The sequence below is a fragment of the Hesperophylax consimilis genome, chromosome 8 (assembly GCF_061612785.1).
Source record: "Hesperophylax consimilis isolate HC1 chromosome 8, BYU_Hcon_1.0, whole genome shotgun sequence".
In the NCBI taxonomy this organism is placed as follows: Eukaryota; Metazoa; Arthropoda; class Insecta; order Trichoptera; family Limnephilidae; genus Hesperophylax; species Hesperophylax consimilis.
The window spans coordinates 15,927,922-15,945,101 of record NC_142843.1 but is presented as its reverse complement, the minus strand read 5'-3'; the positions used below and the strand labels follow the sequence as shown (position 1 = coordinate 15,945,101).

The 17,180-nt window shown below is 37.5% G+C and overlaps 1 protein-coding gene across 1 annotated transcript; it reads right to left on the bottom strand.

Moving 5' to 3' along the window:
- Window positions 1-2,060: 2,060 nt before the first annotated feature.
- On the bottom strand, window positions 2,061-16,997 carry LOC149421622 (E3 ubiquitin-protein ligase RNF10). The gene is made up of 10 exons (XM_089634945.1): window positions 16,637-16,997; window positions 16,380-16,557; window positions 15,461-15,667; window positions 13,874-13,964; window positions 10,108-10,292; window positions 8,073-8,289; window positions 7,279-7,822; window positions 6,675-6,926; window positions 5,554-5,822; window positions 2,061-5,025 (listed from the first exon to the last, which is right to left on the bottom strand). The coding sequence occupies exons 1-10, from the start codon at window positions 16,710-16,712 to the stop codon at window positions 4,756-4,758; spliced, it is 2,289 nt and encodes a 762-aa protein (XP_089491071.1). The 5' UTR covers window positions 16,713-16,997; the 3' UTR covers window positions 2,061-4,755.
- Window positions 16,998-17,180: the final 183 nt, after the last annotated feature.

Sequence of the window (17,180 nt, the reverse complement as noted above, 5' to 3'; positions counted from 1 at the left end):
TTCCAAACTTTTAAATCATTAGTAATATTATGCTGGCGATTTCAGTGTTAGAACAACTTTCTTAATTGAAATCAATAGTAAACGTGTTATTTTTAAAGCAAAAACAAACGCGTCATTTCGGTCGAACGTCGCAGGAGACACCGACGCGTAGATGACCGTGTTGGAGACATCAACGCATCGCACACAATATATATAGCGTGTTCCTAAAGTTTTATCTCAATGAAAGGGGAGTATAATTTTACTAATTGTAGATTTTAGTTGCTTTCGGCAACTAACCAGCCTAGCCTCCCAAATAATGATCATCGACTAATATGGCAGCTACGGCGCTTGTTTCAAAACATTTATTTGTACATATTTATTGAATTGCAAATAGATTTTTTTTTTATAAACATATTTTTCACGCGGTAGGTGCTTGCACATTAGTTGCTAACCGACCAGAACCAGGGGACTATGGCAGCCCGAATTAGGAGAGACTGTAGGGAGTGGGGAGGGAAAGGAGATGAGGAATCGGGGGCAGGGGAAGTACCTGTCTATTCAACTCCAGGTACCAATCAAGCCGTTTGAAGCAACTTTTCCATTTTGAATGGTGTTCTTTCACCAGGACGATGCGGTGAGTATCTACCACTCTGAGAACAGGTTGAGACTGAAGGAAGTGGAGAATCCTACTGTTAAATATCCTACTATTCATATCTGGTGACTAAATTTAGCTAAAGCCATTTAAAGCAAAGGTGATCCTGAATGGTGGTTTCCCATCATAGGGAAACTTCTTCCACTGTTCAATTGTAATCTATATTTAATTTTTAACTTTAGTATATACTTGCTCCTGATGATGTGAACATTGTTAATGAAACATGTAGAGGTTATATATATATATATATATAAAGTGGTGTAAACAAAGTTATTTTGTGTATTATTCTAATAAATAATGACATCACAAAATGATAAGCTTTCAGAAAAAAAAAATTTGAATGAAAAAGTCCGCGCAGACTAAGGACGGGTTGTTTAAGTTAATTTTCAAGTTCTGTGAAAGTCCTATTGAAGTTCTGTTATTATATCAACATGGGCCAGTATCTTCACAGAACTGAAATAATGATAGAACTTCAATAGAACATTCACAGACCTTGAAAATTAACTGTGAAATTTGATGAATTGTTCCAATTCTCTGAAACAACCCGTCCTTATTAAACTCACAATGGCTTGTCCACATTCTGGAACACAACATTTAGTAGAGTAGTTAGTGGTAACTAAAACGCTTAGTAGAATTCGTACGTATTGACAGAGGGCTTTAGTTATAAGTAATTAGTATGTAGCAGTTTAGTTGACTGGAATAAGATTTATTCTATTTAATAGCCCCGCCGACACGCGCACCCTTTAGTGCAGGTGAGGAATACTGTCCACGTAGGGACGCGCATCCTGGACATCAACTTGCTAATTGCAAGTTTGGACAGTGCTTTAGTTACAACTAGACTCCACTAAATACTGGCACCGTGTGGACAAGCCATAAGGGACTGGCAATACCTGATAGTATTTCCCGGATAATAGTGCGCAGTCTTGGATAGACACAAGTGCCCCTTACTCCCACAGTTAAAATGCTAGTCGCCAACTATATCCGTCCCATTGGTCAAATGGACTACAACCCACTCCAAGCTACTAAATAACCGAGGCAAAAGCATCGTATTCGAATTTTGTGTATGTATTCTTTCATTTCAGCTTTAATCTGTATTCATGAACTCTTTAAATGCGTGACATTTCAATGCTAGGTGCCCCTGAATGCGGCACTTTTTCATTGATGCGTATTTGCCAGACAACTGTTGTGGCATCCGCATTCTGGGCACGGCCGCTCGCAACCCAAATGCAGTAAATTCCTCAAGATTATATAACAGGTTAAAAAAACCTCTCAAATAGGCTCACCACACCTTGGGGCAGGTGAAACGGGGGTACAAACTCTAAAACTGTCCACCCAGGGGAGCTCCTTGCCTCAAAACAACGGGCCACAAATCCACCGCTGTATTTGAATCCTAATTACTGAAAAGTCTGGATTGATAATAAGTAAATGTAAATAAAATAAGCAAAACCATTTATTTATTTAACATCATCTGTTATTACAACAATCTTTCAAAGCCAAACTGTATTTAACAAAAAAAAACTTTATCTTAACACAAAAAGAAATTATCTCTACAGAGGTAACACAAGTAATACCTTAACAATATGAAATTATTGTTAATAATAATTATAATAAATGTAATTTGTAATAATTGTATGAATAATTATTGTTACATATAAAACACTACTATAGTATGAAAAAAAAAACATTATACCAAAAAGTTCAAAAAAAATTTGCTGTATGTGCCTTACATATTGTATTTGGCCAGCAGGAAGATAAAAATTTAAGAATAAAAGAAATTAAACAACTTTGTCTAAAAAATTTTAAAATTTTGTAGACTGCTTTCAATAATGTTATAACCAGTGGCGGCTCGTGACTTTTGGGTGTACTAGAGTGGTAATATTATAAAAAATGGCATTTCTGATGTTTTTATAGCTGAAAACGATTTTTTATTTTTTTTTGAAAATCGATTTTTTGTATGAAGATTTTCAGGAAATTTCAGTATAGCCGTGCGCCGCACGGAATTCCTGAAAATCTTCATACAAAAAATCAATTTTTCTAAAAAAAAAAAAAAAATTAATTCAGCTACAACATCAATTAAGCCATTTTTTGTAATATTAGCACTCTAGTAACCCAAAAGTCACGAGCCGCCACTGGTTATAACTCCCATTCCTTGTCAAAATAGGAACTCAATCAATCGACTTACATAATATTGAAAAAATGAAAAATTAAGCAAAAATATGTTTCGGTGTTGAATCAATGGTTCAGTTCAGATGCTTCACCAACAAACAGACAGAAATGCAGTAGAAGGAATATGGCTATAAGTTACTGAAACAAAATACATAGTAAGAATTATAGCACTTTAATAAAACAGCGCATCGTCGGCCGAGTACTTAAACTAGAGTTAATCTTTTAATGGTTGACAAAAATTGAGGATGCTGCGATCGATGGTTTAAAAGGTTTTAAATAGCAACATCAAGATGGCTCATAGGAAAATGATTGTAAGGTAAAAAAGTACAATGAAGTGCATATTTTTTACTCTAACCAAACGGTGTTCAGAAGTTAGTGTTACTTTCCCAAAGGAGATGATTCTGTATCATATTTCAAGACATTTTTATGTTTAAGGCGATGCACCATGTCGTCTGACATTTCAGCTGCTAACAAAAGAACTTCTTACGTGTATGGCAACAAGGTTTAAATTTCCGCTTAACACCAACTGCCCGTTTTAATTTATGGAAAAACAAACATCACCAAAATTTGTTAAGTTCAGGCACAAATATTTTAATGTTGTGCGATCATTTTCTAAAGCACTTAATTTATCACATTATACAATAAAACCATAACAGAAAAAGGGTTCAGAAGTAGTAGATTTTGAGTTTTAAAGCAGTTTTTGTAGGTCAGATACTTTCTGGGCTTATAAAGACTTAATGTCTGTGTGACAAAGATGTGTTTTACTCGCAGTATTTAATTAACAGGTTCACTGCCAGCCTTGGACAGTGAAGGCTTGGAAAACTCCGATGTGTAAACTTTGAAAGCTGTCACTCATGTTCAACACCCTATAACTTTAAAGTAGGTGTAGGTAGTCAAAAACCGCAAGCGGACTACAATTTTTCAACAATCAGCATAAAACCAATATGTCGAGACAGTTGCCAGATTTCACTGAGCATTGAAAATTATTTTGGCGCGCACGCCAATTGGCGAGTGCAGAGTTTCTCAAAACATTCAAACTCTGCCAAAAGGCGGAGTTGGCAGTAACCTGTAAGCATGTAATATATTTCTAAGCAATCAAATTTTCAATCCAAAAACACATAATTTTGCATTACTTCGCCTTAAACTTTTTTATTATGTAATAGCTTTGAAAGGAATTATGTGGAAAGTATATTTTTTTGTACTTCTGAAATTTATTTATTGAAATAGCCATTTATTAGATGTTAAAACAAAATAAAACAAAATCTAATTTACAAATCAAATTTATGAATTAAAAAATCGAGTTATGCTTCTTTCCCTTTGGATATTGATGTTTGTTTAAAACGAACTGTCAAATTCGAATGTGAATATATTTGAATGTGAAGAACAAATTCCAAAGTGTTGCCATAGTATGTAAGGAAATTTTTTAATAGTTACCTACCATTTGAATAAATTCCTACAATAGCCAAGCTGTAAATGTTCTTATTTCCACTTTACAGGTTACTGTATCTATGGAAGGAAATGTTATAATTTAATCGATTTACCATTGTTAATGATTTAGACAAAAGTAAGGATGCAGATAGATAAAATGAACACCAAACTATCCAACAAGTTTATTTACCACAAATCTACTGATAGAACAAGCACTCAGCCGACAACACAAATAAGCAGATAATGGCAAATAAATGCATCTCCTGAAGCGTACTTGCAGAAAAGGCTCAATTGCTTTAGCCAAGATATCTGTGTTGAAATAATGAAATAATATGTGAGCCATAGATGCCAGATTTTTACACATACCAATTGTGGTTCAAAGGAAGGTTTTTAAAAAAAAGTGGAGATAAAATGTTGCGGCTTCAAACCATTAATATACGAATTGTGTAACCATGAACTTCACGGCATTAAAAGTGAGATTAGGTTAAATTTTACACAAAAGTAAGTGCATATTCAATTCCCAATCAATCAGATTAAGTGTGATGCTGAATGCCCGTGCTGAACAGCACCTTGGCCTTCTGCTTCTTCTTGTTCTTGCCCTGGTTTGGGGGGCCCGGGCGGTGGCACTGCGGGGCGATGAGCAGGGCGGCCTCTATGGCCTCGCTGAGGCTGACGTGGTAGGCCGGAGCTGCCAGGGCCTCGCCCTCGCTGCACTCAGAGTCGTAGCGGACCCGGCTGGCGGGGACGGAGGGCTGCGCAGAGGGGGCGGGGCGCGTCTTCCAGGTTCCGGAGGCGGAGGCCATCTGGGAATGAAGAGTCCGTATGAGACCATGTGTGAATGTGAAAGAAGCAAGTAGTGTGTGGAGGTCTAACCTCTCTTAGGGAAATGGCATAATGGATAGTTAGTTAGTGAATGAAGCAGCAAAACTCTGAAATCATCAAATTTGCACAACTTTTCGGTACGCAACTCCTCCTGCGCAGTCCTCGCAACATCATTTATTATAAAAATCAACAATAAAAATACTTTTACGTGAAAAGTAATGGCGTCCCTAGCTTTCAACTTTCTTCCTGTATGATTTTTACAAAATTTCACACTGCATTTCATCGTTTATACGTAACAAACACACCAGTTTAAAAAGGAACAGTTTGTTTACGCCAAGTGATGAAATCCTACCGACCTGGTAAACCATGCCCAATGAGTTTGTTTGTTTGATGTGTTGTGCCCAGTTGCCCTAGTGCATCACCTCTCCCTTCTTTCCTCCATGGTTGTGACTAAATAATAAAAATGGTGCCACAATATAAGTTAGCTGCGTTTGAAGAAGAATGTGTACCTTTGCAAAGCTCAGGCTGCTGGAGTGATCGCTGACAGAAGAGGAGGTGGTGGGGCAGTCGTCCTCGTCCAGAGACTGCTGGGAAGGCTGTGGGAATTGGTGGTGGTCCTCGGGCTGGTAGGCCGGGAAGTGCTGCTCCGAGTGTATGGAGAGGCGCAGGCCAGGTCCCCGTCCCAGCAGCGCCTGCTCCTGCAGAGAGATGACGCGCTCGCGGCGCCGCTCTTCGCGTACCTTGCGGGCCATCTGTCGCTTACGCTCTTCTAGGTCACCTGAACCATAACAATTTTAACATAAAGATTTGCTACAGATATCTAAACACGCATATAATTTATAGTTTTCCAAAGGAATTAAATGTTCCACAAAACTACTGTGTAAAAAATACAGTAGATACATAATAATATATTTTATAATATGTAAAGTATAGGAGAGGGGGAGATTGGTTCTATTGCATTAAAATCACTCAGAATCACAGGTCATGTAAATAAAATACAACACTGTTGTTGTGTCCCCCGCATGGGGGTGTGAAAAACCTAGGATTCTAACAAGAACGGATATTACATTACGTTAGGATTTGTTGACCGTGTTATTTCAAATTTCCGCCAATACAGAATCGACTACAAACTATCTTAACCAATATTTAAAAACTGTTCTTGGGAGAAAATTATCCATCAGTAAATACAGCAAAAATCTGACTGCACAAAAAACTCTCGAATGTTGAGCTCTGGCATAGTGATATATACACTTTTTCAATTAGGAATTTCTAGATCAACACAACTACTTTCAACTCGCAAAATCATTTCCATTGTGAGCTATAGAGCTTCTAAATATGCAATTAATGTTATACTTTTTGATATGACAACCATTAACATAAATACCCTTTCTAAGACAAATTGAATGAAACTGCATTTAAATATAAAAAATTCCAGTAAATTACAGTAAAAAATAAATAAATTATGTACCAGTTTTCTAATTGGGTCACACCAACTAAACACTGCATTACCCTAAAGCAAAAATGAATAGTTGTCTGAAATATTTGGTCTATGAAAACTGCAGATCGCCATGCAGTAACTTCGCGAAGCTGTCAATACGGACTGCTTGCGGCAGGCTATAATTTGACTGACCTCGGAATGAGAACAGAGCATCCATGTGCACGTACGGCGGCTGCAGGTCCATTTGCACCATGTCGTAGGGGCAGTGAGTGGGCAGGTGGCGCAGGAAGGGCAGGCGGCGGCGTGACTCCTCGCCCACGGAGCCGGACACCCGGCGCAGCACGGTAGCCTTCAGTTCGCGGGGGCCCGCGCTCAGGCAGCCCCAGGACGCCTCCAGGATGCGAACCTCGAGACCTTCTAGGAATACTGCTTGCCCGTCAGATGCTGAAATTAAAAAAATATTAGAAAAAAGAATAATAATATGACAGTTTACAATCAGAGGAAGAAAGTGAACCACCATGAAGATGCGTCTATTTAATAACCCTAATACCCCGCAGGAGTGGAGACTTTTCCCGGGGGCAACCGAGATTCTCTTAGGTTGTAGCACCAATAATATATACATGCAAGTACAATCAGATGACATATTATTTTGAATTTAATATAAACAAATTGTTGTATTGAAAGAGTGGCGTGGTGGGATTAGTTGATAGTGAAAAGTCCCATATTAATAACAATTCGCTTTGAAACTTGTGACCATAAACTGAATCCGTGTGCACTAGTTTAATTAGGAAATTACCTTGATAGAAGTAGAAGTATTTAGATTTGGTCCCGATCGCTTTCTGTTTGTGTTTTGGCAGGAGTGGGAGCACGTCAGATAATCCAGCGTTATCACTTGTGTTATTTGCACCAGCAACAGCCGAGGCTTCATCAGCAACAGAAATTTCATCGGGAGCAGAGGTTTCATCAAGTGAAGTTCCGATTTCAACCTTGCTTCCACCAGGAGAAAAGCAGAATGCAGGAGCATCGGGGTTCAAACCCTGAGTATTGTCAGCAACGGGTTCAGGCGTATCCAAAGGCTTGCTAATCACCATTTCTTCCATCATATCAATGAAGGAAAGGCCACCCGAAGCATTGTCACTATTAGGATCAAACTGATGACCCGCTTTAGGTGGGTCATTGGAACTTTCTGGCTCAAGGTAACATTGGGCAGAGAGAAGGTTGCTCTCTCTGTTCTGTAACTGGTTCAGAGCGTCCTGAATGAAACAGTATTCAGGATTGTCAGATTCTACTGATAGTTGGTTGGATAATTCCGCTCGCTCACGGTTTATTATGTCCATTACCTGTAAAAATCAAGGTACTCATTAAAAAAATACATATGTACCTACTATAACCTTCATTTTTTTACCAATGTTTGTATAAAAATTACCACGTGTGGCATTCTTTTTGACAGCCTTTGATGAATGCATTGCGAGATCTCTAATGATTGGAGATGTATTTTCTTGATTCAAATTTTTTTCTTCTAAATTGATTGAAATTTGTAATTTGTTGAAAATGTAAAAAAGATTATAACATTAGAAAGCACAATAATACCTCTTGGGGGTTTGCCGTGAGGAGCTTGGAGAACAAGGTGGAACGTTTGTTCTCCGACACGGACAGTAGGGTCTCCAGGGCCCCATCGTACTCAAGGGGCCCGTGGGGCTCCAGGGGGGGCGCCGGCTCCACCAGGGTGCTCCCCTGGGCGCGCCTCATCAGCCTCATGGTCATCTCGCCACCAATAGGAATGGTCTCCTGCCAAACACCCTGGACACTGAAGAAAATAATGTGAAGTCAGTGATAGTCAAAATGAACTTGTCGCAAGTATTCATAATGCTGGTCCCCTAACTACAATCTGGTGATAATTTAAAAGTTCTTCAATAGTTGGCCATCTATCACGTGACAGGAATGACAATATGTTGTCTCGTCATTTTTTGTCATTCACACAAGAGTCCCAAATGCCCAGAGCCAGTGTGATTATGATATATTGTGAGGCTGAAGAAAATGGGGAGAGGAAGTAGGTGGGGAGGAGATATGTTGGTAAGTACCTAGATATCCAAATGTGGTCACTAATACAGAAAATTTCCCCTTTTGGCCTCCTAAATAGATAACTTCATAAATAAGATTTTTTTACATTAACCTCACACAGAAGGCCCTGACGAAAATAATTTCCCTCAGGACCTTAGTATCCAGAAATTGTGTTGACAAAATTATTTGCATGGTATATCAGTGAATCAACCTCGTTATAACAGTCAACAATTATATGAAGATAAGCCTGAACTAAAATATTGTTTTTTATTTGCTCATTATAGCCGTGAACTCGCTGTTGCCGTGATCGTTATAACCAAGTTCGACTGTATATTTATATGATTTTTTTTTTTTTGAAGGGGCCATTCAAGTATTATGTAAGCAGATTTATTACAATTATTTACCCCCTCTTGCCCCTTGTCACCAAAAGTAAGCAAAGCTCTTACCCCCCCCCTCCCATGCTTACGTAAAAATGGGTACCTATATGCATTTTTCTGTTAATGTATTCTGTTTTTGTATTGATTCATAAGCAGCACTTATAAAATAGACTTAGGATAGAGGACTTTAATGCACATAATATTCATTTAAACAAACTAAGCGAGTACCTAAACGTATTAATTATTTGTGGGAATCCCCGAATATGTATTCGGTTTTCAAACATAGACAATGTGTGGGTTGCCAATGTGTAAAAAAAAAAATAACTACTGCTGAGCAGTGCTGACATAATCACTATCTCGACCCCCCCACCCCCCCATGTCATCAAAAATAAGCAAAGCAAAGACCCCCTGCCCCCCTATAGTGCTTACATAATACTTGAACGGCCCCTAACCCCACATGGGAGGCCCTGAGGAAGATAATTTCCCTTAGGGCCTTTGTCAGCTTTGAGTGACGGACGTATGATCTATCCTTCTCGCTATGGCGCAAGGCGACAGGTCAAGAGAGATCAGTTGGAGAGGTTAAAGGGTTACCCAAACCAACCCTCCCGATCCCGTATACCATGCAGCCTGTGGGCAGGAGCATCCTGAACACATTTCACCCGATAAACCCCGGCTAAATCACCAAGCATAGCGAACCCCTTGGGGTGACCTATGGCAGAGGTGTCGGTTATCCAATAGCAGGTTCCCGGGGTGGCGGTACCCAAACCCGCTTCCCAAATGGAAGATCAGATAAGATATCTAACCCTGCGCAGGCAGTAAATTACCTCCTCAGATGTCTCTTATCGATAAACCCCTGCTAAATCACCAAGCATAGCGAACCCCTTGGGGTGACCTATGGCAGAGGTGTCGGTTATCCAATAGCAGGTTCCCGGGGTGGCGGTACACAAACCCGCTTCCCAGATGGAAGATCAGATAAGATATCTAACCCTGCGCAGGCAGTAAATTACCTCCTCAGATGTCTCTTATCGATAAACCCCTGCTAAATCACCAAGCATAGCGAACCACTTGGGGTGACCTATGGCAGAGGTGTCGGTTATCCAATAAATGGTTCCCGGGGCGGTACCCAAACCCGCTTCCCAAATCGAAGATCAGATAAGATATCTAACCCTGCGCAGGCAGTAAATTACCTCCTCAGATGTCTCTTATCGATGGGCTGGAAGCAGATGGGGCAGGGCCTCTGGGAATCCTCGGACAGGGCGAAGTAGTGCAACAGGCAGGGCCAGCAGTAGGCGTGGCCGCAGCGGGTCATGCGCCCAGCCACCGCCTCGCCCAGGCAGATGGGACACAGCAAAGGCTCCGACACACGCACATTCTGTAAACAGACACACGGGTTAGTGGGAGAAGGAGGCTGATATGGTAATGTGGCTGAGAGCTTCATTGTAACCCTTCCCTTTTTCTATTTCTTCAAGAGCCCTCTGGAGTCCTGCTTTTAACATAGACCTCATCAAATTTTTCCAGGTTTACTGATCCTGGGCAGCTGCTTTGATTTGTAAGATTCCCTCTTTTAACACATAAAGAGAGGTTACAACGAAGCTGCGTTGAAGACTGAGAGCTCCGTTTTAGCCTCTCCCTCTTTCTCAAAGATGACGCACGTTAAAGAAAGAGAGTTGCGAGAGCTCCAGTGTGTAAGACAGAAAGGTTACAATGGAGCTTTCAACAGTATGCCTAGTAGGTTCCATGATATTTCATCAAAATGAAAATTCAACACACCTTTAAAAAGTGATACATATAGTCATAAAAAGCGATGAAACAAAAACTATGTTTAATAGTTACCTAGTTTTTGTTTCATCACTTTTTATGACTTTTTGTAGGTGTGTTGAATTGTCATTTTGATACCCGGTCACCTGTCTAGTAATTACCTACGTAAGCAAAGAATTCCACAAATGTCAATTGGTTCTTGCTTTAATTTGACCAGGGTTGTAATACTAGACACATTTCATTTTGAAAGTGCTGATTGGATTGCTGTTGTACAAAAATACATCTGAAGACCCCAAGGCAAGAAGTTGTTAACTTACATTGAAGGCATTCTGAGATATTTAGACTTTTGCGTTTTGCCTTATAATTTTTTATTTGAATGTCATATACAATGTACTAATCCTTCATGGTGTAGTAAACAAACCAAATTTACATTACATCTAGTAATATTAAGTAGTTTTGCAGTCTAAAAGTTAAAATAAACATGTTTTCTACAAAAAAATGTAGTTAACATGTTCATGCCATCTTCAGGGATAGGTGAGGAAGATACAGAATTGAAAGGCAAGAACATGTTAAATTCTTGTTGTTTTATTTAACCAAACAAATTAAACATTTTTTTGATATAAAGTGACTAAATAATAATTATTATTGAAAAGAAAAGGTAGCAGAGCATGTGTCAATTTTTTTTTGAGATTTAAAAAATCCACGAAAAACCTCATCCAGGTATGGTAACAATTTTTGGATATCATTCCATTTGGCCGCATCGATTTCTTTGTTATCTCTCACTTTTGATGACAGCATTGGCGGGGAAGATAATGTTTCACACCTTTTTTTTAAGATCCACTTCTTTCCAAGGCTCTTCTTCGGAGAGTGATTAGCGATATTTATAAATCCCGAATTCCTCCACTCTTATCCAGCGAATTCCTTTTTAAAAAGTTAACCTTTTTTCCGATAGTGTTTTTTGTATTGCGTATAAAGTTCAATTGCTGCTCTAATTCTTTAATATTAACAAACTTATCAGCCATCATTGTCACGATGGGTATATTTTTTGTGTTAGCCGACATCATTAAATTTACATATTGGTCCACTGATTGAATGGACTGGCATCTATAATTTTTTTTTCTACCAATGCAAAATCTCTATCAGAGTCAATATATGAGTGACCAACCTCAGGAAATTTATGGTCAATTATTTAGAATTTTTTTGCTAGAATTAAATATTGCCAGAACATAATCAAATACGTATTTTTGTTTTGACCGGCACAAGAGTCACTCCAAGCAATAAGGTGAGACTTGTTGCTCTGAAATTGCATGGTGTTGACAAAGGCCACTAAACAACTGGCAATTTCCTCGCTCCCTCTGCCCCCTTCGTTTTCACTCCAAACATGTAAATATGCCCTATTTAACTCCTTTGTCACACAATGTACTCCCAAATTATAGAGCCACAGTTTTCTTAAATAGAAAGCCACGTCTGTGGATATATTTGGGAGAGGTAGCGTCTTTTCCAAATCAAATGTGATGAAACAAGTTTCATCACATTCAGATGCCTTTTTCTTATCATTTTTTTGCATTTCAAATGCAGCTTTATATATATTTACATGAATTTGGTCAGATTTTTTGCTATCGCAAGTCCCACAAGTGTCTGTCTTAGGCACACCAAACGACAAGTTGAAATCCTCTGTAAAGATCCTAGTGTGACGATTCAACAAAACAGGGGCATACTCTTTTTCTCCACAAAACATATTATAGAGCTCATACAGTTTTGGGATTGACAAATCGGATGCGAGGTACAATTTACTCAATACTTTAAATCAAACTCACCAGTTTGATTTAAAGTATTAAGTATCTCATCTTGTACGTATTCCAAAATTATATCTCCTGTACCAGTGGTAGTAGCGATATACTCTAGACTACTCTGATTATCTTCTGAAAATACAAAGTACAATAAAATAATCATTTTTAGTTCAATGTTCAAAAGAATTTAGTGTCACAACAAAGTATTTTTAAGTTTACCTACCATTAACATGACATCATGTTGAGATATTCCTAATAATATCCCAAACTCAACACCAGTCAAAGAGTCTTGAACACTTTCTGAAACGAAATATTGTAAAGCATTAATGAAGGAATTCAAAACATAAGAAAACATAAAAGAATATTCAGAGTCAAAGAGTAAAACATTTTTTTTTGCATTTACCATCCATTAAAATTACATTATTTTGAGGTATTTCTAAATGCTTCTCAGGTTGTACTAAATTAGTGGACTCTCGAACACTTCCTGAAACAAATTAATAAGCATTACAAAAAAAAATTGTTGACTTTTAGACAGAAAAACACCAAAACAAAAATGATTCACCCATTTTCAAACTACTTAGGATAAATTAAGATGAACGATAATGTTTTATACAGCTTACCTGATTCCCTGATCAATTTTTGACACATCTTCACCATTTTTTCACCTCTGGAACTCATTTTCGATGATTTTTAAATAAAAAACACGCACTGCAAAACTTTTTAAAACCACCAAGGTAAACGTTAAAGTGAGTGAATAACATGTTAACCATAAAAATCTAAACCAATGTAGATGGGAAGAAGTTGTTAATTACAGAATTACGGCAAGAACTTGCTAACTTAGTAGTTAACAAGTTCTTGCCCTGATTTTATCAACTTAATGTCACAGAAACACGTAGTTAACATGTTCATCACATTGATTTAAGCATGTTCTTGCCGTTTTTAAGCTCTGGCATGGTGTTCATTGGAAAGAGCGTATGCGAATTAGTTTAGAGAGCATTCTAACTCATTTTTTACGAAAATGTAAGTTAACAACTTCTTGCCTTGGGGTCTTCATCTGTATTTTGGGTGCACTCTAAGTAAATACTTTAAAAACAGTTTGCAATGTAGGGGGAAAATAATTGGGTCCCATTGCAACACTGAAAAGTATTACATATTTAGACTTTTGTTACATAAGACATATTTACAAAATTTCCACATTAAGTGGATACATTTATGCATAAACTATTAAACATTTTTAGCCAAGTTTGAAAATTAAAAGATAAATTTTAAATAGCTGCAGAGCTATTGCAATGGACATTAATATGAATATCAACCCAATCTCAACAACATCCACGATCCAACTTCTTACGGCATTATGCAAACAAAGCTATGAATTATATTTGAAGACTACACAAAAAATACTCACAATCTGTTCCACCAAATCCCAGTTCACGGGAATGTCAGGGTCAACCAAGTGAGCCACATAGTTTCCATCAGCTTTCACAACGAACTGACAACTGGAACAATAACCGCAAATTAATAAACAAATCCATAATCTTATTTCTTCGAAGTTATCAACTTAGCTTAATCTTATGCATTTGTAATCACCATTTACCATCTATATATGAACTATTAGGAACGGCGTGTCGTAAATTTTTTTAGGACGAATGCGGTCCACCTATGAGTAATTTCATAATAACACAATTCCCTATTTAATTCCGCTTCCTCGCTTTTAAAGACTAGTTCTTTTAATATTTGATTCACTCCACAATAACCCAGACCACAAAGTTAACGCCAAATCGATTGATGTAATTGTTAATTTACTTCACAAAATGCTTCTTGTTGTTTTAAGTTGAAACTTAAGAACTCAATTTGATGTAACAACTCTGTTTCCACGCTGTAAGCAAAGCATTTTTCCGTATATTTACCATAATATTTCAATGAATGTGTATTACCAGTTCTGACTTTCCCAATTATACCTATCCCAGTGACAATCACACTTATTTAAAGAGAAATAAGTCATGTTTATAGATAATTCACATTCCAAACTTAAAATAACACTAATGCAAAATGATCACTTTATAAACTGAGAAGTCTTGACTTTTCCCTCTATTTTTATGGCATTTGGTTATGGAGCTGGATAATACAACTGACATAACAGAGTAGCATTCTCACAAACTAATATTTTTGTTGCAGTTATATTATTGTCTATGAACAACTGCCAATCACTAATGTACACTTTATTTGTAAAGCCAAATTTTATGAAGCTAACCTATCTATAAACATTTAAACACAAGGTTCTATAAAACAGACAATAGACATCATTTGTCACACAGAAACTATCAAACTTTATAAGTAGAGAAGATTTTTCAAAAACTAACCTACATTTGATTTTGTCACAGTAGACCTGGCCTTTGAATGATACTTATAAATTATTTCCACGTTGCTACCAATCTATCTTGTTATAAATGTTTACTTACCGCACTTAATATGTGTGATTTTAGGTTAGGTTTATAAAACTGATATTGTTTCCACATGTAAAACCATGCCTATACTCATATATTCTTAAATGAGTATAATATTTACCTAACCGCAGCACTCAAAATAGGCACATGTTATGGAAATTACACTTCATTTCAACTTAATTACTACAAGAAACAACTATTTACATTGGGAAATATAGTAAGACACAATAATAATCCATTTTTATTCAAACTTCAAAATAAATCATTATATTTAAAAAGTAAATAAGATAAATGAATGCTACGGTCTTTCCAGTGTTAATTAACCCAAATTAAAAACCTAATAACCTATTTGTTGCAATTGTTGAAAAGAAGTTTAATTTGCATAATTTGTGCCTGAAAGCGCGGCAGTTTGGTTAATAATTACCGTGTAAAAGCCTAAAATGGCATAAATAAAATGACAAGTATTTTGCAGTAACTAATATTTGATAATACACTGTGACATTTGTGTGTTGGTGGGTAGTGTCCATCAGCCGAGTGTTTCTTCTTACTTGGATTGCAGGAAGAGCTCCTTGCTGTGCTTGTGGGTGTTGGTGTAGACCAGGCCGTGGGGACGCCGGGCCCCCGCGCCTCCGGGGCCCCGCTGCGCGCCCCCTGCTTCGCGGGAGGTATACTGGAAGTTCAGCAAATGGTTCAAGTTTTGCTTTTTGCTGCCAGGCAGAAATACTGATCCCACTTCTGCATTGTCATCCTCTACCCTGGAAATAAAAAAATAAGTCAAAAACCAAAAATAGGATGATAATATGTATATATTTTAAATACATATTTATATTCATCAGAATGAAATTTGATAAAGTTGTCGAAATCCTCCTCACGCTTAAAACGCAAAAAATGTAAAATAGCATCTGATTTTAACTTAATTACTGCTAGAAACAACTGTTTATGTTAGGGGAGATGGTAAACTTTTTCGAAATAAAAGTTAAGTTTAAAGGTTAGGAAATATGCATAAATTATTAAAAATAACCAAACTAAAAACCTATTTCGTGCATGTTTTACATCTCCCCCAACTTAAATAGTTATTTCCAGTAGTACAAATTGAAATCAAATATTATTAAAAAATAATTCTGTGTTTGGCGGAATTCTGCAACTTTACCTGAAATTTAATGTCTGCCAGTCCCTCTCTGATTCGAAACAAATAATGACTTGTAAGGTAAATAGGTCAAGAATTTTGTTCATCATATTCAAGTTAAATTAATACATTTTTGAATTCATTTCCATTGTTTTGTGAAATATGGAACAATTTATTGCACATTATTGAAAGTTTACGATGGTAGGTTTGACAATAACTAATAACAAACGAAAAGCCAAGGTCAAACATTGATAAGTAGCGAATGACCTTTGCACGTATTGTGCAATAGTAATATGAAATAACGTATGTAACAATAGCTTGAATCCAGGAAGGAAGCTTACCTGGCGTCCGACTTTCCACCCAAAAGACCTCCGTTATATGCGCCCCTTGGTTTGGGGCGCTTGTCAAAACATTTCTTCTGCGGCGCAGGTTTGCGACTGGCATCGTTTCTGGAGGGCCCATTGCTGGGAGATTCGCGCTTCTTGTTCGAACGAGGCCAAGGTTTGCTAACTGAGGCATCTGTAACAAGGAAATATTCTAAAATATTTGCGCAATCGTCTTTACCAAATCATGTTACACGTAATCATGACATTCTTACCTTGTGACTTTTTGGTATCAACATTCTGAGTCTTCGTCTGCGACTGAGACGAACGACTGTTCCAATTCTTTTCCATTATAATTATTATTAACTTTCGACCCACCAACCCTGGAGAAAACTCCTCCGCACGGAGATACCGAAATCACCTTCAGACCCCTCATTTTAGCAAGCCATGTTTATAAAATGTCAAAATGAAAAATAAATCAGCTTCCTGATTATTTCAAATTGTTACAGTTTATAAAATTTAGGTAAGGGAATTAAACGCGAAGGCTTTGGGGAGCAGGAAACTCCCTGTCGTCGATAACGACGAATTTCCAGAACGAACCACCTGAATCTTATCGCCCCAACTATGGCGACTGAAAACTGAAACATATTTTGACAGCGTGCCTTTGTGAACACACTCTGTTCTTTGTTCCGGGAGCTGGCACTTCCGTCAAGAGGTGTTCGATTATGACATACAAATTTTCTACGTGAGTACCACCTACTACCGACTAATATTTTTTTTAATGGTGCTGAAAAAATAATATATTACTGTAAAATCTGT

What these genes read in the sequence shown, in the direction of transcription:
- LOC149421622 (XM_089634945.1), bottom strand. Translation starts at nt 16,712, where the DNA reads ATGGAAAAGAATTGGAACAGTCGTTCGTCTCAGTCGCAGACGAAGACT. An exon ending in GGGATTTGGTGGAACAGATT is followed by an intron (nt 10,293 to 13,873) that starts GTGAGTATTTTT and finishes GTCTGTTTACAG; the next exon opens with AATGTGCGTGTGTCGGAGCC. An exon ending in TCACGGCAAACCCCCAAGAG is followed by an intron (nt 7,823 to 8,072) that starts GTATTATTGTGC and finishes TGATTTTTACAG; the next exon opens with GTAATGGACATAATAAACCG.